The sequence below is a fragment of the Astyanax mexicanus genome, chromosome 20 (assembly GCF_023375975.1).
Source record: "Astyanax mexicanus isolate ESR-SI-001 chromosome 20, AstMex3_surface, whole genome shotgun sequence".
In the NCBI taxonomy this organism is placed as follows: Eukaryota; Metazoa; Chordata; class Actinopteri; order Characiformes; family Acestrorhamphidae; genus Astyanax; species Astyanax mexicanus.
The window spans coordinates 35,611,908-35,635,309 of NC_064427.1; the positions used below are offsets into that span (position 1 = coordinate 35,611,908).

The following is a 23,402-nucleotide window of genomic DNA, read 5'->3' on the forward strand; positions in this document are numbered from 1 at the left end:
GTGCTAACCCGGACTGTATCCAAAACACATAAAACCACGGCTGATCAAATCACGGCCGAATTCAACTCAACTCTCCTGTTTCAACCAGAACTGTCCGTTGGTGCAATAAATTATTGTGGTCTAAAACCAGATGTTTCAGTTTTATTGTCCAACCACTGTATAAAACCATTGCTTTTATCAAGGTAGTCTTTTTCCTGATGCACAATATGTCTTTGCTATGCCAAACATTCCAGCACTGTGGTGATAGAGGAACAACCAGTACTGTAATGCTTCGTTTCATTTTACTTCGGAAGTCAGATGTCAGAGTTGGAAATTACATCGCGCCTGGGATGATTGCATTCCAGTTAAATTTTAAACTAATTGTACACTACCTCAAAACATTTACCAAAACAGTGAACAGTGAAGTGTAACATAACTGGTTTGAAACGCCTTTAGTGATGTTTTATGGCAAATCGTCCCAGGTTAGCATTATTAGCAATGTCCCAGGTTAGTGTGGTTAGCATTGTTAGCATTGTCCCAGGTTACCGTTGTTAGCATTGTCCCAGGTTAGCATTGTTAGCATTGTCCCAGGTTAGCATTGTTAGCATTGTCCCAGGTTAGCATTGTTAGCATTGTCGCAGGTTAGCATTGTTAGCAATATAGAACATATAGAACAGGGCTGTGTGTACAACTAGTTAAATGACACAAATAGAAGGGCTTTAAAAATATTTTATTTTATTATATTATCTCTTCTGACCTTTTGAGCAGGATATCTGACTTGTCCCATTTTTAATTTCCTTGTTAGAATTCCTACTAGACATTTTGACATTGGAGTTCAGATGAAATACAGCAAACCCTTTCTTTGTGATTTGTGACAGTACAATCTGGTAATTCCTAATTTTCCATCTTTACTATCCACACTGGAGTACCTATTCTACTTTACCAATTACACATGCCTTAATTTTGCAGGGATATTAAGAAATCTGACATTTAATTATGTTGATATGCTGTTGTACGGCCAACATCCGAGCTGCTCTCCTAAAACATGTTTTGTCATGAGAACATGCAAGACCTGAATGCATGTGAGAACCAGCGTTACTAGCAGAAGAGACATTGGGCATGTGGTGATCTACACACTGTAAAAAAATAGATAAAAATGGTTAATTTACAAAAAACAGTAGTGTTGTACCCACAATGTGAATTTGATTAATGTAAAATGTTTCATTGACCCAATTTTTGGGGGGTTGTTCCTAAAGTCAGCAGAACATACAATACTTACAATAAATGTCATAGAACTTAAAATAGACCAACTAAAAACATAATGTCAGGTTTTAATTGGTGAGACTTAATATTTGAAGCTTTTATACATATGCAAAATAAATGATCTTAACTAAAGATTTCTAGTTGATACCTCTTGCTGGTCATTTTATTCAAAACTTAAACGTTTGAGTTGGCCTTAAAACTCAAAAATTTAGTGCTGGAAACTTTTCTCAAGTTAATTTTTTTTTTTTTTTTTTTTTTTTTTTTTTACAGTGCAGGGTTTGTAACTGAAATAACTGACAAACAAATTCTGACCACTGGATTTATTTTATTTAATTCACATTTATTTAAATGTTATACAGTGTTTTCACAATCAAAAATGACACATATACAAACTATAGAAAAGCATAATAACACAATAGCAGACTTGGTGTATTACACAAGTCCTTAAGAAGCATGGACGTTTTGAGAAGGAATATTAGCTCACAGTTATCAAGAAGCTTTGAGTACTACGCAAGAATTTTACAAGCTCTACTACATCTTAATTACTGAAGGGCATTCTTTCTCTCACTCTCTCTCTCTCTCTCTTTTATTTATACATACACACACACACACACTCTCTATCTAATATGTCACAGTTTGTTTTTCACAGTATAAAGTTCATATATGACAGAAACCCCTGGAATATGTGTGTCTTTGTAGTGATTTCAAGATCAGCATACCATCACTGTCAGGCAAAAACCCAGCATTTTCATTTTTGTAATGTTGTTTATATTATCTCAGAATTTCATGATGAATAAACTAAAAGAAGTGGTCCAAGGTTACTTTTTTGAATTCAAAGTAATTACGTAGTTTGTTTCCTTCTTTTCTGTAAAGTTGCCAATTTTGAGATATGAGGATTTTGTATGACAGCAACAATATAGTCACATTATAGTTCAGCAGCAGTTAACTTCATTTTTCTGGCTCTTCAGCACGTCTTACAGCAACTGTAGGAACACAAAGAAGCTGTCAGTCCGCTTTCCTCCTGATCATTGAGCACTGCCTTATTTGTTTTCTAGGTGTTGCGTGATGGTGGCACAGCCGTGGTTGCTCAGGCTGCGTGACAGCGGCATCTCCTCTGTCACCCGGCCACTCACCGGGTCAAACGCCCACATGCGGTCGATGGCAGTTGCAAACTCATCACGCCCGCCCACGACATACACCTTTCCGTTACACACAGTCAGTCCACAGCTTTCCTGATACACAAAAAAAAAAGATTATGGATTACTACCAGTACATTTAATTTTATGTTTTTATTTGAAACATTAAACAATCTGCTTAATGTTTAAAAAACATGTAACTTGCAGTTAAAGCATAGCAATGGAAAGTAAAAAAATAATAGTTAACTGTAAAACTATAAAAATACAGTTTTTATTCACCTATATGACCATAACTTTTAACAGAAAAGATAAAAAAAAATTGGTTCATAGAAACCTACGCCAATTCTTTCACTTCTAGAAAATGTTTTATGGGGTGGTCTGAACAAATACTGCCTGAAAAAAGGTCCAAATTATTATGTGAAATAATAGTTCATTTAAAATGATTTAATTTATGATTTGTACTTTTTTTTACATCAAATAATTAAAAGTAACTATGTAACTTTTACTTTTTAAGTACATTTTAAATTGAGTACTTTTTACTTTTACTCAAGTAGATTTTAGATGGGTAATTTTAGCAAAGTAAAAGTACTTTTACTTAATTACAATTTTCAGTACTTTTTCCACCTCTGATTACTACAGTGCAAAATATATTTAGAATCTTACAGTCTTTACAGAACTACATTACAAAATATTATGCTCAAATCTGATGATCGACTTGAGCCAGAAGTGAAAATGTAAACATTAAAGGTGTCCAAGAACAGAACAACATATTTTCTTTGACATAGCTGAATTCCAATGCCCCAAAAACAATTTTGAAAGTCCTAATTCATTTATTGGTGTTGATACTGGAGAGCAGCACATCAACCCTAGTGGAAGTTGCTTGTAGCAGTAAGACTGAGAAATAATTCATATTTACAGTATTAAAGTCTTTGCTATGCTGTTGTGAGATGTCACTGGTCCATGAAGCAGCGAGTAAAAACAGAGATCAAAATTATACTTCTCAGGATCCAGTGTTTTATTCACCCACAAAGTACAACAAAGCAACAAAGCACATACTGCATTTGTACAGGCTAAAAATGCATCTAATTTGACCTTTAACATGCATTTCACATGCTCGCGAATCAGATACATATCTGATCTAGGATCACATCTAAAAGTGACTCAACTCAAATTTTAAAAAGTTCGGATCTGACATGCCCACATAGTCACTTCAGTGTTTTGAGCCATTTAGTGTATGTTATAATATATTTTACATGTTTTACGATAGCATAAACCGCAGCAGTAGTAATAGTCCAAAATTGATATGGAATCCTGCATTATCTTGATACATTTATGTATTTTAAAAGTTAAGATTTAAATTAATTAAGATTTTTTTTTGCTGCTGCTATGAAGTTACACCTTAACCAGTCATTCTTGATTTTCAAAAAGATATGATCCATTTCACTGGTAGCAGGAAATGAGCCATAAAGAACTGCATGACTAGGTAAACAGATCGGCAGATCAGGGTCAGTTAGCACGTACCACTTTCATGGCCAGCTCTGCAGCTTTGCTCCAGGCATCGATCTTGGGAGTGTAACAGTAGATGACGTCCAGGAGACCTCCAGCCACGTAGATGGAGCCGTTAAGGGACACTGCATTTATGCATCTCTGAGAGAACGGAGTGGGTGACACATACGTCCACTGGTCTTTCACGGGATCGTAACACTGCACCTGAAACACACACATATAATATAATATATAAAGAGATTTCAAAGTCATGTGTACTTGTAGTAGAAGTGTACTGTTGAAGAAACTTGTTTTTATTTGTCTCACTATCTTTATCAAAGCTCAGTTGCTTTAAAACTTTTAATGTTAGCACAATGTAAATGTAATGAAACTTAAAGGCAGTAATAGACAGTATAATTTCCATTACAGATATTTTGGTACCACTTTAAAATAAGACTACCTTTATAAAGGGTTTATAAATGGTTTAGTTTATTAATGGTTACTAATTAGGTTGTAAATGCCTTAAAAATAATTAATAATCAGTTATAACACATACGTAGAAATGTACAAAGACCTGTTGTTTGCCAAATAGTGAACCCACTGCCACATAACTGATTATTAATGGTTTTTGAGGCATTTACAACCTAATTATTAACCATTAATAAACTAATTGTAAACCATTTATAAACCCTTTATAAAGGTAGTCTTATTTTAAAGTGGTACCGATATTTTTATGACCAACACAGGCTTTGCTTTTATTATATGGTCATTTCTACCCATTTTGTGGTCATATTGAAGGTTCATAGGCACAAACGAATTGTTTCGTAGCTGGTTAGCTTTTAGCCAGCACACCAGTCAGCTAAGGTAGCCAGTTTAAGCCTTTCAAAGACTGTCATGCTCAAAATACTGGACAACTTGATTTGACTTGAACCGCCATACCGCTAGAGGCACTGCAGAGTGCTGTGTAGAACAGTACCTCCAAAGAAGCAAATAAAGCTTGCTAGCTAACACTAGCCAGTTAGCATAGCAAGATAATACACTTCTAGTAACGGTAGCTCAGCTCTGTGGAGTCAAACGCTCGTCTATCTCTGTCCCAGAGAAATGAGAACAGCACTTTTATCTGAGGTGCTCCTGCTGCTGTTCCTCACTATACAAGTGTTTTTTCATCTGAGTAATACCTAATACTGTAGCTTGAAGGATACTTTTAATGCACACTGAGTTGAATTTTTTTGTAAACTGAAATTAAAGAAGGGAATTGTGGCCGATTTTAATACTGTAATGCCTCTAATGGCTAATAACACATTACACATACATTTTGGTCAAACCACCCAGCACTAGTTTGAACTTTGATACACTTACAACAGTTTGTTGCATGACAGTAATGACATCACATTTAGTTTTGTAAATTTTGTAAAGACAAGCTAAAACATGTAAACTGACAGATGTTTCCATTTCCTTAATCTAGCCGGTTTATCCAGCCAACATGGTGCCTACAGTTATTAATATACAGATATACTTTAAACCACATACCTTGTTGATTTTAAATCATGCGTACTAAATTTGAATGTTTTCAAAACATGCATGTCACATGACATCACCTTTCAGCGCCAGCAAGCTTTAACCTGCTAACTGCCTCTGACTATCATATAGTTTTGTTTGTTTAGGCACCAGATGCATCAACGTCATGCCACTGGTGCTTATATGTCAGATGATCTCATACAGTATGTCATGCCTGCATTCTTTGCCAGAAATATCTATCTTTTCTAAAGAAGCTCTGTTTCCTCAGAAAAGGTATTTAACATAAAAAAATTCCATCTCCGTATTGTTCTTGGAACAAGGAAACACATGCTTGTGTTTGCTAAAGTCATGAGCCCACAGAAAGACAGAAAGTGTGTGATAGGTGACAAACATAGCCTTCCTTAAGTTCCTCGGTGTTCACATTGCAGAGAACCTCACCTGGTCCCTCAACACCAGCTCCATAACCAAGAAAGCCCAGCAGCGCCTCTACTTCCTGCGGAGACTGAGGAAAGCACATCTCCCACCCCCATCCTCACCATGTTCTACAGAGGGACTGTAGAAAGCATCCTGAGCACCTGCATTACCGTCTGGTTTGGGAATTGCAACACCTCAGACCGCAAGACCCTACAGCGGACAGTGCGGACAGCTGAGAAAATCATCGGAGTCTCTCTTCCCTCCATCGCCGAGATCTACACCACATGCTGCATCCGCAAAGCCACCAGCATTGTGGACGACCCCACCCATCCCTCACACGGACTCTTCGGTCTGATGCCGTCCGGCAGAAGATACAGGAGCATCCGAGCCTCCACTACTAGACTCTGCAACAGCTTCATCCACCAGGCAGTCAGACTTCTCAACGCACAGAGACAGAACTGAACCCCCACCCCACCCACCACTCACCCAACACACTCACACAAAACTAAACTGTACACCCCCCCCCCTTTACACTCACAAGAACTGAACTTCACCCACACACACACCCAGTCAGCACACAGAGGCTGACATGACTTTATTTGCTGCACTCTTAAAAACTATAAACTCTACCTCAGTAACTGCTGTGATTATATATGTTCTATATGTTACAGTATGTCACACATCTCTGCACCTTATCCCCGCTATACACTTTATTATACCGTATCGGTACTGCACTGTCCTGTCTTTAAATTGTATCGTCCTTTGTATTTATTGTATTTATTGTTATTTAGTGTTATAATTTTATAATTTTATGTTGCACTGTCGTCACTCCTGCACTTTATGTTGTCTATTGCTTGTTGTTCTATGTTGCACCATGGTTCCGGAGGAACGTAATTTCATCACACTGTGTACCTGTACTCAGATGTAATGACAATAAAAGCCTCTTGACTTGACTCTTGACTCTTCCTGTTTAAAGTTAGGATCTAAAAGCCAAGGATGCAGCTGAGCATGACTGCGTTTCTTTGTTACTGTATCACTGACGCCTGTTCCTGATTTTTTGGTGTTTTGGTAGGATACAGCCAAGCACAACTGCATTTCCTAGCTGCTAATTTCATTGAAAGTTATGTTTTACACAGCTTTGCACAATGCTGCACAAGATTACAGTGTTCAAGCATTTATTTCCACACGTTTCACATGTGATAAATTAAGTTTGTCTCATGAAAGTGTCCAGTTGGAGTGATATTATCTGAGTTATTTATCGAAATAAACAAATAATCGTTTGCCAATGGAATTAACCACTTTCACTAACGACACCTCTTATCACCAAACTTTCGCCGAATAGCCCATGTTGCCCATGCAGAGAAATCACTTTTTTATACCATTAATATCAAGCTCAAAGTAGGTCGAGACTTTAGTAGAATGGTAGAATTCTGAAGACTCTGAAGAGGTATTTTAGTAAAGGTTTATACAGACAGTACCTTGAGGTAGTTCTCCAGGTGCCGCCATCTTGAAATGAAGTTACGATAATTCAGCTGACAAGCATGAACGAATAGGTAGGATAGATGAACAGATTGCAAAACGAATTCAGTCGAAATGCAACATCTAATCTGTTAAATCTGTTCCCCTATCCCACCTATTTGTTAATTCTCATCAGTCGACGTATCGTAACTTAATTTCAAGATGGCGGCTAGTGGTGGTTAGTGGTGAGTGGCCAGCCACGATCATTACCACCCTCGGTGCTGTCCACTGTGGCTAGTAATGCATTGTTTAATGTGTTTCTTGTGCGCATGAGTCACTGTTGATCATGGAATGTTAAAGTCTGTAAAACTTAGGAAATTGTAGATATTTAGGTCTTTTGAGTGTGAAAAAAACCTTTACATTGTTAAAATAACTTTTACATCTCCTTCTTTTTAAAAGACGCTTTTTTTTTTTTACAAAACAGTTCTTAATTGAACCCAAAATGTTTAATCCGTGGCATTGCTCAAAAAATCCACTGTATCATCTTTATTTTTAGGAGTGGATCCATTTCATTTTTTTTTAATCTGTAAATCTTTATGCCTCTTGCTGGTTGATCATGATAAAAATCTTTGCTGCTCTTGTATAAAATACCAGCAATGCATCAGTGAGTCTCGGAGGCTTCATCAAATGTCACAAGCAGATTGGATTGATGCAGCACTGGATATTACAACTTGAGAACTTCAGCTATGTCTACTATGATTTGTTTTCATTTCTGTTGTAATGTTGTAATGCACTTTACTCACTTTGCTGGCTACTTGCCATTAACCCTATTATTCATTTTTAACATGGTGTGTCAGTGCCAAATATGGAACGGTGCTTTGAAGGTCCCAGCATGCTCTGCATCTACCCTTCTTCTTTGTTTGGGGTTAATAGGGTTATTAGTGGTTGTGGGGGGTTTGTGTGTGTTTGTTTAAGAATTATATATTTTTTTGTTTAGATTGATTGTGGTGGTTATGCTGGTGGAGCATCCATCAATCTCTCATTTAATCATTTAAATCTCTCAAAGACTGAACTTCTGGTTATACCAGCAAAACCATCTTTTCAACACAACTTCTCTATAAGTATCGACTCTCTCTCTCTCTCACCGACAAAGGTTGCTAGGAACCTGGGTGTTCTGGTTGATGACCAGCTTCTCTTCACGCACCATGTGGCCTCAGTTGCTCGGTCCTGCCGCTTTGCGCTCTATAACATCCGAAAAATTAGACCGTTCTTGACGCAACAGGCCACCCAACTCCTGGTGCAAGCGGTCGTCATCTCACGCCTCGACTACTGCAATGCCCTGCTAACTGGCCTCCCGGCCTGTGTAGTAAAACCACTCCAGATGATCCAGAACGCAGCAGCACGTCTGGTCTTCAACCAGCCAAAAAAAATTTGGCCAACATTGAAAAAACCAGCCAACATGTCACCCCGCTGCTCATTGAGCTCCATTGGCTACCAGTTGATGCTCGCATCAAATTCAAAGCTCTTACAATCGCCTACAAGCTGATGACAGAACAGGCTCCTTCCTACCTGCACTCACTCCTGAAGGCTTACGCTACCTCCCGGCCGCTGCGCTCCTCCAGTGAACGTCGCCTCGCTTTGCCAAAAACTCACACAAAGCAATCCAGACTGTTCTCATATAGAGTTCCCCAATGGTGGAACAAACTACCTTCCACTACCAGATCAGGAGAATCTCTCACTATCTTTAATAAACTCCTGAAGACAGAGCTCTTCAAAGAGCACTTACTCTCCTAACACCTCTAACTAACTACCTTCTACTACCAGATCAGGAGAATCTCTCACTATCTTTAATAAACTCCTGAAGACAGAGCTCTTCAAAGAGCTCTTACTCTCCTAACACCTCTAACAAACTACCTTCTACTACCAGATCAGGAGAATCTCTCACTATCTTTAAGAAACTCCTGAAGACATAGCTCTTCAAAGAGCACTTACTCTCCTAACACCTCTAACAAACTACCTTCTACTACCAGATCAGGAGAATCTCTCACTATCTTTAAGAAACTCCTGAAGACAGAGCTCTTCAAAGAGCACTTACTCTCTTAACACCTCTAACACACTAACTACTTCTAACCTCATTTCCTTCTTCCTCTCCTTCACTCCTCTATCCTATTACTCCCCTTTGTCCTCCTTTATCCCTATCCAAAGATGTTTTACCTTTAAACTTATTTTACATTGTACTTGACTATTGTAAGTCGCTTTGGACAAAAGCGTCTGCCAAATGTAATGTAATGTAATGTAATGTAATGTAATCATCTCCTGGTGCTGGGTTGGAGGGTGAAAAACAGTCTCCAATGGCAAAACCACCATTTGTAGGAGTAAACCACTATTTATTGGTGATCATTTCATGTTCTCTTCTTGCTCTAAATAATGTGGCATTATTATTGGCTCGTTATTTTGCCCCATTAACACTATAAAATCATTCCATCTCAGACTTCATTGGACAGTAATTAGCTGGATGAGCAGGTACAGAAGATTATGTTTGAAACTAGCGGTAAGATAAGGATCTCACCTTGTTTGTGTTGCATTCTTCACTCAGAGCCCCTCCAATAACGTATAGCTTTCCAGCACAGCTGACCACAGCAGATGAGCTGACTGGCAGTAGCAGAGGAGCCACAGCCTTCCAGGCATTCTCAAATACACTGAAGCACTCCACGCTGCTTAGCCTCTGGTGGCCGTTATAACCGCCAACAGCGTACAGCTGCAGAGGAGACAAACACATCACAGGACATTAATAACACATTATTACTTTTATAAAGTAATTGCAAAAATGGAATCCCCCTCCACACGAAAACCGTTTTCTTTTTAAACGTGTTACAATACATATACATTTAATTCTTCCTTAAAACAATATTGTGAGATGAAGGAAATATTACTTAGCCAATAAAATTTCTATTCAATTTATATTATGTAATGAATAGAAATAAAATGTTACTGTAAGGAAAATGTTAGCACACCCTATGCCATATCAGCTCACGCCTACTCCTCCATGCAGAATTCTTTCAGCTCTGTGATGTTTAAGATGGAGCCTGTATTTAACCCATTCTGGTCTCATCACTAACTATCTGTGTCTGCCTACAGCCTACAGTCCGCCTACAGCTTTGGCAGGATAATTCCTGAATACGTTGTTCCTTTCTTTTGAGCCTTGCTTCATAGATTTGGTCATTGTCATGTTACATGGTCCAACTCTTTTTCAGCTTTAGATTTTGGAAAGATGTCTACTTTTTCTCAAAACTCTCTGATACAAAAATAAAATCATAGTGGATTTTATAATTGAGAGCTTGCCAGGCTGTGCTGCTTCTCTCTATGACACTGTCAGAGCTTTATATTTATGTTTTTCCGTTCATCTAAGCTTTTGTCATGCATTCCTTCCATGTAAATCAAACTTCAGTGCAGTCTATTTCTGATGGTAGATGTTGCACTTTGACATTAACTGTGGCTAGAGTTACCTGTAGGTGAGATTGTTGGAGACTCTTGTGGTCTGATCTGATCTGGTCATCTAAAACCAGCTGTTTTAATATGTTCTTTATTTGTAGGTCATTTCTGGACAGTGAAACTGATGATTTTTAATTGCTCGTAGATATTAGGTCTCAAAGAGCTCTTTGGGTCTGGCCATGGTGATACCACTCTAATGTCTTTGAATAAATTATACCAAACTAAATATCTGAGGTTTAAATAAGACAGGCTCCTCCAAAACTTTCTTAAAACTCACTTATGTTCTTATCTACTGCTGATGCAGTGCATTTAAATGTTTGGCATTCTAGTTAGAAGTAAAGGTGGGGGTGTCTTAACGTTTCCTTTCAGGGAACTTGCATTTTCATTAAACACATTTTACAAATGTCTAATAAGACACTTCTTCAGTTTGGTTTGCTTAGTTATATTTTCTTCATTTCTGCCTATTTTAGAAATACAGATGACACCATCAGATCAACCTTTGTGAACTTACCTTTCCCCTCAGAGAAGCCATCTTGTGTCGCCATCTGCCCTTTAGTAGGCCGCCCACTCGCACCCACTGGTTCAGTTGAGACATGAAGCGCCACACGTCTGAGCTATTCAGTTGCCCACCTGCCAACGAGCACATGCACAAAAGCTTTAAACAGCCAGACATACAGGCACGATAATTACAGACAACCACCTACAGCAGTCCTCTGGAAAGCCATGCTATGGAAAGCTTTGAGGAAAGACAAACAAAAACAGCCGCCACTAGATCCACATGCAGATAAACATCCAATTCTGTGGAAAACAGAAACCGCATTCTTCGCACGCTACTCAACGTCATATCACATCATATGTGTACTCTCCTTTTATTTCCATATGTAGAATGTGAGGACTGTTAGTCAAAGGCCTACAGTACACCATCTTATTAACACAATCTATTAACCCAGATTATTGTAACAGTGTCTGTAAAATTATATATTATCCAGTTATTTTTAAGAATATTCAACCTCTTTAAAATTAATACACTGTGAGACAGGACTGATGTGGTAGTAGCCAGTGGCAATTCCTCGTGTTTAAGTTCTTGATTTGTATGTTTCCTTATAATTTATTGCAGATTGGTTAATTCAATTATCGTCAATACTAGTTCTATCAATTCAGTCTATAAATCAGGTTAAACTGCACCTGAACAGCCTTTAGCTCAAAAGTGAGAATTACGGCTGGTTGTTGGGTCGGATGAAGGTTAAATCACATTCTCACCACAAAGAAACTGCTACAGAGTTCATTTTGGACTGGACCGAGACCACCTCTACTCTTGGTAGATTTTATTGGTCGGTGCATTTATTGTTTTCACACCTGCTAAAAGTGCCTGTTTTAATCATAAATAGTGCTATAGTGTGAAAAAAACACCCTTAGGTGTCTGTTTTATGCTAGTTATTTTAAGCTGTTGGTTGTTGAAGTTGATTACTGTAGTTTATTATAAATTCCACATTCTACAGTACACTCTAAAAAACAGAGGTACGATATGAGTACTTTTTTGTACTCAAAGGTACACTCTAAGTGTACCCTCAATGGTACAATATTGGTCTTTACAGGGTCAGATTTGTTCCCTTTGAAGTACAAAGTCATTCTTAACAGAAATAAGTACAAATTTGTATCATTTAACCTGCAGCCAAAAGGTACATTCAGTATTCTGTATCACTGCACTAATAAACAATATATATTTTAATTGCACATTTTTCATTTTGAAAGCCAGACAATTTTGGATCATCAAGTTTTTGACACATATTCAGTTAATGATAATGTTTATAATCTTTATAATCTTTACTGGCACAAAAATATGGGTACAAAAAAGGACTTTCACTGAAAGGTACTTTTTTGTACCTCAATATAAGGTACAGCCCCAGAGACAAGCTTTGTACTCTTTTAAGTACAAATCTGTACTCACTTTTCTTAGTGTGCAGAATATCAATATGAATTTTATAGTAAATACCTGTTTAATTATATCAAAATAGATACCATGTAAAGTCTAAACCTGGAAGATTCATACCTGATACATAAATGTCGTTCTGGAGTTCACACACAGCAAATTCACATTTGGAGTAGCCTGGCAGAGTGGCCGAAGGAAGCCATTTCCCTGAGATGGGATCAAGTTTCTCTGCAAAAGAGAGCCTAGAAATTCCACTTCTGTCACAACCTCCGATCACCACAATCATCTCAGCCCAGCCGGATCGCCTGTGTACACAGATATAGGGAAACACATCTAGTTTAGCATACTGTATACCACCTGAATTACAAACAAACTTTTAAGTCAATGTCTTGACAGATTTACGGTTCACTGGTTGTAGTAGTTGCTTCATATGTTCTACCAGAATTGTGAGCATTGGACCTACTGAAGCTTGAGGTTGAGATGTAAGCTATATATATATATATATATATATATATATATATATATATACAGGTGCTGGTCAACGAATTAGAATAATTTGAAATAGTGCAATCATGAAATTCTTTGAATGCATTTTTTGTGCAGAAAGCAAATCAGGTGTTCGCTGCACCTGTCCTACTCGTTAGATTAATCACAGAACTCGTTACCTGGAAAAAAATTTGCTCAGCTGAGCTTTCCAAAAGGCCCATTTAGGCCATTTAACTGTGACACTGTTGTTTTATTGAATTAGAATAATGGAGAAACCGTTTCATTGAATTAGAATAAATGCTCGAATTTTTGTTTTCTGTGAAGAGTGTTCACTGTGCAGTATAAAGTCAGGGTTGAGTAGAATTTCTAAGTTGTAAAATCAATCATGGGTAAGCAGCGCGACCTCTCAACCGGAATAGTGGCTCAAATTCAAGCCCTTCGCCAACAAGGCTTGACCCAAACTAAAATTGCTGAGCAGCTCGGCATCAGCCAGTCTTCCGTCTGCAAAGCTCTCAAGAAAAACTGCAGCAAGCGCACCAACTGTTCCGGCGTCCGAAAAACTTCTGCTCGCGACAACAAGCAGCTGAGAAAGATCGCAGTCAGCAACCGGTTCAAGTCTACTTCCGAGCTCACCGACTTGTGGAACAAGCAGACCGGCGCTGACGTCTCCAGATCAACCACTTACCGTCGTCTGCGCGAACTCGGCTTCAAATCTCGCGTTCCAGCAGTAAAACCGATGCTGAACAAGAAACAAATGGAGAAACGGCTGAAGTGGGCCAAAGAACACGGCGAGTGGACTGCTGAAGACTGGCAGAAAGTGGTCTTCAGTGACGAATCACGCTTCTGCATCTCCTTCGGTGACCAAGGTCCTCGTGTCTGGCGTCGTGGTGGCGAAACCTACAACCACGAGTGCGTGAAAAGATCCGTCAAGTTTCCCCAGAGCGTTATGGTCTGGGGATGCATGTCCGCTCGAGGTGTAGGGAAACTCTGCTTCCTCAAGAAGACTGTCAATGCTGCCGTATATCAAGATGTTCTGGAAACGTTCCTGATTCTGACTGTTGAGGAACAGTTCGGCGAAGAAGACTTCATATTTCAACAGGATCTTGCACCGGCTCATGCGGCAAAGTCGACCAAAGATTGGTTCACTAAAAAACAGCTTGAAGTTTTGGCATGGCCGGCCAACTCGCCTGACCTCAATGTCATTGAAAACCTTTGGGCCATCGTCAAGCGGAAAATTTGCGACAGAAAGCCTACTACGCTGGACCAACTGAAGCAGAACATCGCCACTGCCTGGGAAGCTGTGAGTGCGGAAACTTGTGACAAGCTGGTCAAATCGATGCCGCGGAGACTTCAGGCAGTCATACAAGCCAAGGGGGCAGCCACAAAATACGAGAAAGTGATGATTGTAATTATAATAAAAATTATTCTAATTCAATGAAACGTTTCTCCATTATTCTAATTCAATAAAACAACAGTGTCACAGTTAAATGGCCTAAATGGGCCTTTTGGAAAGCTCAGCTGAGCAAATTTTTTTCCAGGTAACGAGTTCTGTGATTAGTCTAACGAGTAGGACAGGTGCGGTGAACACCTGATTTGCTTTCTGCACAAAAAATGCATTCAAAGAATTTCATGATTGCACTATTTCAAATTATTCTAATTCGTTGACCAGCACCTGTATATATATATATCTGAGTCTGTGGTTATATTTACGATCCTATACCAAAGTCCCTTAACAAAGGCTAAAGTCAAGATTTCATATGTCAAAGTACCCAGCTAACAAAATTACTTTTTTTAGAAGTTTAACCTAGTGTTATATTTTGGTTATAGGAGCTTTTTTCCTAACATTGGGGTAACTTTAAACAAGGTTGAGTGACATTTTTAGAATGCTACATTAATATTATTCTGGGAATATTCTTTCCTAACATTGGGGGAAACTTTAAACAAGGTCTTGTAACATTTTTTGAATGTCCCAAGAACACTACTGTAAAAACTATTTTTTTTTATTTTTAACATTGGGGGTACTTTGAACAACATCTTGTAGCATTTAAAAAAAGTTATATTAATGTTATTATGGAGACATTTTGTACTAACATTTGAAGAACTTTGAACCTGCTTGTGCAATGTTTTTTAAAATGTTACTTTGATGTTATTGTGGGAGCGTTTTCTCCTAACATCGGGAGAACTTTGAACAGATCGTGCAATGTTGTAAAGATTTTCATGATCATCACTGTGGGAAAGTTTTCTTATAACATTGTGGGAACTTTAAACAAGGCTGTGCAACGTTTGTAGAATGTTCCATGAACATTACACTATGAACGATTGGGGGTACTTTGAACGACATCTTGTAACAGTTTTCAAACATTATTGTCTGCTCCTAGCTTGGGGTAAACTTTTAGATAACATTAGCCACGGTTGTTAGAATGTTTCCTGCAAGTGGAAAGAAAGCAAAATCAAAGTCAACGTCAAAAAGACTTAACCCCAAACTAAAAGACTGATCACGCTTGCTTTGCTAGAATGAAAACCTGCAGCCTTGTACATAAGATTGGTCACTCCTCCACTAAACCATAAAAGTCAATGTCTGCACCAATGTGTATATCAAACAACCCTAACCCTACCAAAGCTGATCAACCCCTGACTGACCTTCTGGGTTTGGTTCTCTCAGAGCTGATCTCCCTGCCGTAGATCTGGTACTTTCTGGCCTCCTGAAGCAGGAGTCTGCATTCACAGCATTCCTGCATGAGCTCATCTGCCTCCAGCTTATCTGTGAAGAACACAGGATCCAGCAGGGGCAGCCTGAGCCTCTCCATCAACTTCTTGAGAGCTGCTTTCCTCTGGTTGCGCCGGTGGTAGACCCAACCCAGTGCTGCCTCCACTAGCACCTCCTCTTGAACCTGCAGCTTCTCAGAGTCCAATAACTCCAACACCCTGTCCAACGGCAGCTCTAGAAACTCCTCCTGCTTCGAGACCTTTTCAAAGCTTTGGTACAGGATGCCCTGGCAGCGCACCAGCAGTTGATCTATTGAGTAGAGCCCTGCAAAGTCTATGAGGCCCAGGCAGTTGGAGGGACACATTCGCTTCTCCAGGAAGTCCACGCAGGCCCGGGAGAGTGCTGGAACATCCAGCAGGTCGGCTGCATGGAAGACACTCTCCACGCTTTCCTCCTGTAGCCTCACCCGTCCCTCGTAGATGAAGTCCAGAAGGTGCTCCATGGCGGCAGCTGACACTTCCTTCAGACGCACTGCAGTCTGCCGGCTCTCACGCAGCTGCCCTGTGAACATGGTGCGAAAGTACCGGCTGCTGGCGCATAGTGTGGCCCGGTGGCATGGGAACTCTCGGTCCTCCACCAGCAGCACCACGTCTGTGAAGGTGCCGCTCTGACGGAAGGTGTTCAGCACCTGCAGGATGTGCTCGGCATGGCACGAACCTGAGCAGATGCTGTCATCCGAGCCACTGTCTGAATACGAGTCGCTCTCACTTCCAAAATCCATGGATGGAGATCTTTAAAGCCCTTCAGAAGAAAACAGGATAGTTAAGTATAGTGTACCTCATGAAGGTAAAACGTTGGGTTGTTCTGTTATATTGGAGTTGATAGTTGTTGATAGGAGATCTCCTCTTCTTATAAATTTTAGATACACGTCTGTCACAGTGTTCAAAATGTAAAATATGCAGCCCAAAGCAGTTTATTGTCTGGAACTAATAGTCTATCAGATGGTGCAACAGATGTATAGATGTATAGTCTCTCACTGAATACCGGCAAATTTGGCCTACATGTATGTCTGTGTTTTGCCAGGAAACTGGCAATGCAATATGTATGCGACTACTAGCCAGGCCAAATCAAACTGGTCAAGCTGGGTAACCAGCATATAGAGTATATTTTCTTTAAATTAGTTCGTTTAGCTGGTCTACAGGCATGATTCAGCAAAACCAAGCTGGTTAACCAACATGACCAGAGAGTATTCACCTGGATGATGAGCTTTTCAACCACCTTGACCATCAAATAACATTTTCTGGCTAAAGTGTAGGGGTTACAATTCAATATTAAGCAATATATTGCATTTTTTCAATCAAATGTAAAAGAACAGAAAACTGTTCAGTATAAAGAAACGAACACACATGCATATTGTTCTGGAATCAAAACCATAACTCGCAGTGCCACATATTTGCATGTAAACTATTGACTAAATAAATAACCCTAAAATAAGTTTTTTTTTTCATACATCATATTAAAGAAATATATTTTCATATTACTGATTCATCCAGTCCTCCAACAGTACAATGTCAAAACAAAACATTTTACACAAACCTCAGTATAATCTGTATAATCAGTATATAAACCCAGACTATTAATGTTCTATTACATAATAATTTCATAATGAGATCTAAAGTCGTGCCAAATATTTGCATGTAAACTATTGACTGTCCATCTACTAAATAAATAACCTTAAAAAACCCTAAGCGATGTGTTTTTCATATTACTGATTTATCCAGTCCTCCAACACTACGATATCAAAACAAACTACTGAAATATGTCTATTCTATGTAATATATTCCCGTATTACACATAATCCCTCATTCACATACAAGGTTTCTGCGTCCAAATGTATTTATTTAGTGCTTCTAACAAAGCAGATATTTTGTTGTTGCAAAGCAGATTTATTTTAGGAACTTTGTAATATAATTCAAATATCATAAAATAAAAAAATACAAAATATATACCATATATAACCACTACAGCGCACTCGGAGGAAAGCGCAGCGACTCAGCTCCGATACATCAGCTCACAGACGCCTGTGCTGACCGACATCACCTTGGGAGTGATGTGGGGAAAGAACACCATCTACCCACCCAGAGAGAGCAAGGCCAATTGTGCTCTATCAGAGCTCTGTTATTATTGATATATGTGGACAACTATATTGTAATCCGACTTATATAATTCCGCCACTTTCTACTCATTTTTCGTAACTCTTGATTATAGGTTTTCCTGAGTGTATGATCTGGGGTTGTATACACCTTTTTGGGCAGATGCACGGTTTATGAAAATACTTTGCTAAAATCTGTTTTTCCAAAGGAATGAGTGAACAATGTCCCTATCTATTTTACTTCTGCTCAATCTATACACATTATTTTAGATACACTATCTCAGGGCAGGCCCGCACTCATTCATTTGTTGTTGTATTTTCATCTCTCAATACTATCATTCACTCCAATTCATTTTCAACCCTCTTTCTTTTGTCTTAGTGCCACCAAACTGCATTTGCTTCTTCGGTGGTCTCTGATCTTTAATAACACTCATCTATTCTTTATCTAGTTATTAACTACTCATCAATCCTTTGATCCTCTGATTCATTTCTGTTCAATTTAGTTCCATTTTTGCACAGTCCCGCACTATTGCATTTTTGTTTTCCGACAACCACCAAACATTTTGTACTCGATCAGGACAGATACTGCGACTGAGCTCTAGTTAACATCTATACTGTATATCTGTTTTTCTTTTTCATCCCTTGTTCCTCCACACTATACAATCTATTTGAAGACAATCTGAAATAGCTTTTCTATGTCTCTACAGCCACTAAACTTCAGGGGAGCTATATCCCTACCTATACTGGCCATCACTCATCAGTTACTCTTTCATCCCTCATTCATCTCACGTAGAATGGCTGTGCGACCAATGTTTTCATACTATTCTGATATTAATATACAAGGTTTCTGCGTTTACTGAAACTGTAAACATATCAAACAACTCACCTTGCACTCTCTGAAAGCCGATGGCCACGCGCTCTGGCAGTCTTCAGTGCTGCAAGTTTCAAGCTTTCACACTCTTCACACAGACGACACACCGCGCATCAACACTACCTGTGCCCAGGTGGCTCAGGTAGAGTGCATAAATAGAGGGCATGCCCCCACCACTTTTTTTTTTACACACCTTATGGGAGGGGCCTGGCACAGGTCTAGACTTGACAGCATGGTTAGTATTGTGCCACCCTCCGTTCACATTCTTCACACAGCAGCAGTAAGATGCATGGTGCCCACCTGGAATGGGATAAATAAAATGTATGATTTTATTGAGGATTACATATAAAATGTCATGTACAGTAGGATTAAAAAGGACTAAAAAAGAGAAGAAGAATAAATCAAGTTTATTATTTTCCAGGGAAATAAATCATATTTTTCATATGCATTAAGATAAATCAAACTTTACATCAGGCAATTGTATGATGTTTTTAGGCCTTTACGTTTATTTTATTATGAATGCAGAACATATTGAACTGTACAATTCTATGTATATTTAGTCAAGTCAAGTCAAGTCAAGAGGCTTTTATTGTCATTACATCTGAGTACAGGTACACAGTGTGATGAAATTACGTTCCTCCGGAACCATGGTGCAACATAGAACAACAAGCAATAGACAACATAAAGTGCAGGAGTGACGACAGTGCAACATAAAATTATAAAATTATAACACTAAATAACAATAAATACAAAGGACGAGACAATGCATAAAGACAGGACAGTGCAGTACCGATACGGTATAATAAAGAGTATAGTGGGGATAAGGTGCAGAGATGTGTGACATACTGTAACATATAGAACATATATAATCACAGCAGTTACTGAGGTAGAGAGTTTATAGTTTTTAAGAGTGCAGCAAATAAAGTCATGTCAGCCTCTGTGTGCTGACTGGGTGTGTGTGTGGGTGAAGTTCAGTTCTTGTGAGTGTAAAGGGGGGAGGGGTGTACAGTTTAGTTTTGTGTGAGTGTGTTGGGTGAGTGGTGGGTGGGGTGGGGGTTCAGTTCTGTCTCTGTGCGTTGAGAAGTCTGACTGCCTGGTGGATGAAGCTGTTGCAGAGTCTAGTAGTGGAGGCTCGGATGCTCCTGTATCTTCTGCCGGACGGCATCAGACCGAAGAGTCCGTGTGAGGGATGGGTGGGGTCGTCCACAATGCTGGTGGCTTTGCGGATGCAGCGTGTGGTGTAGATCTCAGTGATGGAGGGAAGAGAGACTCCGATGATTTTCTCAGCTGTCCGCACTATCCGCTGTAGGGTCTTGCGGTCTGAGGTGTTGCAATTCCCAAACCAGACGGTAATGCAGGTGCTCAGGATGCTTTCTACAGTCCCTCTGTAGAACATGGTGAGGATGGGGGGTGGGAGATGTGCTTTCCTCAGTCTCCGCAGGAAGTAGAGGCGCTGCTGGGCTTTCTTGGTTATGGAGCTGGTGTTGAGGGACCAGGTGAGGTTCTCTGCAATGTGAACACCGAGGAACTTGGTGTTATCCACAATTTCCACAGCAGAGCCGTTGATGTTCAGCGGGTGGTGGACACCTGGAGCTCTCCTGAAGTCAACAACCATCTCCTTGGTTTTATCCACGTTAAGAGATAGGTTGTTGGTTCTGTTATCTGTTATTCTAGTTATCTGCTTATTAAACACTTACTTATAAAACACACACCACAGGACAACCACTTCACCCAGACTCTCACTAATAACATAATGATTGCTAATCTACTGGCTCTCTTGCTCTTCTTGTGACTGTATTATGCTAAACCAACCAATGATAATGTATCTAAATGTCGGTCACATTCAAAGTTACATTTGTTTAACTATCTATTCTATAGAAGATTCTTACTTTGCAAAATAGAAAAGTAAATAATCTTGCAGTACCTCTGCAGCCCACTGGGGAGCCCCATCTTCAAAAGGTTAAAAAACATTGTTCTTATCTATAGATCAATGAGTTTTTCTTTCTTTCTGACTATTGAATTCTGGATGGATTTTAAATATATTAATATTATTTTTTTGCAGTACACTTTCTTAAATGCCTATGAATTCTCTGCCGCTTCTTATGTTCTTTTGTTTTCCAACATTAAAAAATATAAGGGTTGTAACTATTCCAAATTAAACTTTCAAATGTTTTATCTTTTTTCAACTCTACTTACACATGTATTTAACTATTCAAAACATACACTGGTCAAACACAGGCAGCTTTACTTAATTTTTTACAAGGGTTCTAAATCGAAGATGGTAATTTTTTTCTTAGTCCTGTTACCAAAACTCGTGTGACAAAGCTTTTTTCTCAGGAAAGTCTTTATTATAAAGAAATGTTTAATGAATGGTTGTATTTTTCTAAAAGATGCAGGCCGACATTTTTAAGAAGAAAAAAACTAAAATTGTTAAAATTTATTATCATGCAATTGAATTAAACAAATGGATACGTAATGAACCAAACAGAATTGGAAAAAAGTGCTTTACACTAACTAATATTCACATTCAATTAATAAACCAGGGGACAATTCTCATTCCTGTTACTGGAACTCACATTACTGGCACTCTCTCCTGTTACTGTAACTCACTCCTGTTACTGACACTCATTTCTGTAACTGGCACTCAGTCCTGTTATTGGAACCCACTCCTTTTACTCTTTATGATATAAATAACAGGACTGAATGTAACAGGACTGTGTTTTTAGCATAGAATTAGTAAAAACATGAAAAATAGCTAAATGGTGGCTATACTAAAAAGATGAGGAAACTGGACACATTCTAATGATTTTCCCAAAATGTGTATTTTAAAAATAAACAAATAAGATCTGAGAATTAATTTAGGTAACAGGAATGAGTGCTGAGATTGACCTCATCAGTACTATAAGATCAAATATACAGAAAAACAAATGAGGGAACTTAATTTTAGTCTTCCTGGGATCTTCAGAAGAACCAGCTGATGTCACTTCCTGTTTTAGATGTGCCAAATTTTTAGATGGGGTAATGTGTTATGGTAAAATGACTGAGTGATAGGGACACAACTAAAATGTTACATTACAATTACAGTTTAAAATTTTAATTTAATGTTAATTTAAAATTTAATGATAAAGTTTATAGTTGGAGAGTGGGGACTGGTAACAAATGCTATTTTTTCAGTGTTCTAAGAAGTTTTTATTACGATATGTTTTAATAACATTATACTTTTGCAATTAGGTCAATGTACAAGACACTATGCTTAATAATAAAATGTCTTTTATAGTTATTTTGTTTGCATATTTATACGTGTAATTTCCTGGGGACAGAAATGGCACTGATTTAGTGGAATATGCCATAAATAACCTGACTAAGCCTTTATTAAAACTCAGTAAATAAATGCTGCAATATGTTGCATGCTGTCATTATTTTAAAATAATATAATAAAGTTATTAATGTGGTTTCAGATAGGAAACGATGGGCATAATCACTGATTGCAAAAAGAAATACACATAAACAAAACAGTGGATAATAAATGTGAAAAGTTATTACAGTGATAGAGACTTTGTGTCTTTGGAGAACCTTAATTTTTCTTTAAATTAGTGTTTCTAAAACCTGGTCCAGGTAATAATAGGCTGTTATACAGCTGATTGGTTGGAACAGTTCAGTTGGGAGCAGAAAAGCTTTAAAAAGGCAAAGTTGGGAAACACAGGTCCACAGCACCACTAGAGGGAGCTGCTCACTCTTCTGTGTGTGTCACATGTGCCTTCAAGTACAACAACAACAACAACAACAACAACAACAACAACAATAATAATAATAATAATAATAATAATAATAATAATAATAATAATATATTTTATTTAAATGCTTTTTTAATACTGCTTTAAATTACAAAATAGCTACTAGCAGTACATCTTCACTATTTACATTTTCACATCTTCTGTTGCAAAAATAAGACAAACCTTGTTTTGGCACAAAAAACACTATAGTGCTATTCTATTCTATTGTATTCTATTCTATTCTATTCTATTCTAATAACAGTATTTGCAATAATAATGATAACAGTTTTGGCGTAACAAACAAAGCTCTATTCTATTATATTTTATTCTAATAACAATAGTTGTAATTAGAATAACTTTGTTTGGGCATAGCAACAAATTAAGCTATATTCTATTCTATTCTGATAACAATAAATGTAATTGTAATAAAATAATAAAAACCTTGTTTTGGCATAACAATCAATAACGGAATATTCTTTTCTGTTCTATTCTATTCTGTTCTATTCTATTCTATTCACAGTAATAGTAATAATGATAACCTTGTTTTTCAAACAATAAATCTCTATTCTATTCACAATAATAGTGATAATAATATTTTGTTGAATTTATTTTTAACTGAACAATCGTACAATATAACAGTACTAAATTCTTGTTATTGTTTTTTATTTAGTTAGTTAGTTTCTTATTTAATATTATTATTTAATATAATAATAATAATAATAATAATAATAATTATTA

The 23,402-nt window shown here is 38.0% G+C and overlaps 1 protein-coding gene across 1 annotated transcript; it reads right to left on the bottom strand.

Moving 5' to 3' along the window:
* Positions 1–1,947: 1,947 nt before the first annotated feature.
* On the bottom strand, positions 1,948–18,997 carry klhl35 (kelch-like family member 35). The gene is made up of 7 exons (XM_007247317.4): positions 18,907–18,997; positions 15,802–16,669; positions 12,796–12,980; positions 11,257–11,375; positions 9,823–10,011; positions 3,900–4,088; positions 1,948–2,474 (listed from the first exon to the last, which is right to left on the bottom strand). Exons 2-7 carry the CDS (start codon positions 16,647–16,649, stop codon positions 2,283–2,285), a joined length of 1,722 nt encoding a protein of 573 aa, XP_007247379.3. The 5' UTR covers positions 16,650–16,669; positions 18,907–18,997; the 3' UTR covers positions 1,948–2,282.
* Positions 18,998–23,402: the final 4,405 nt, after the last annotated feature.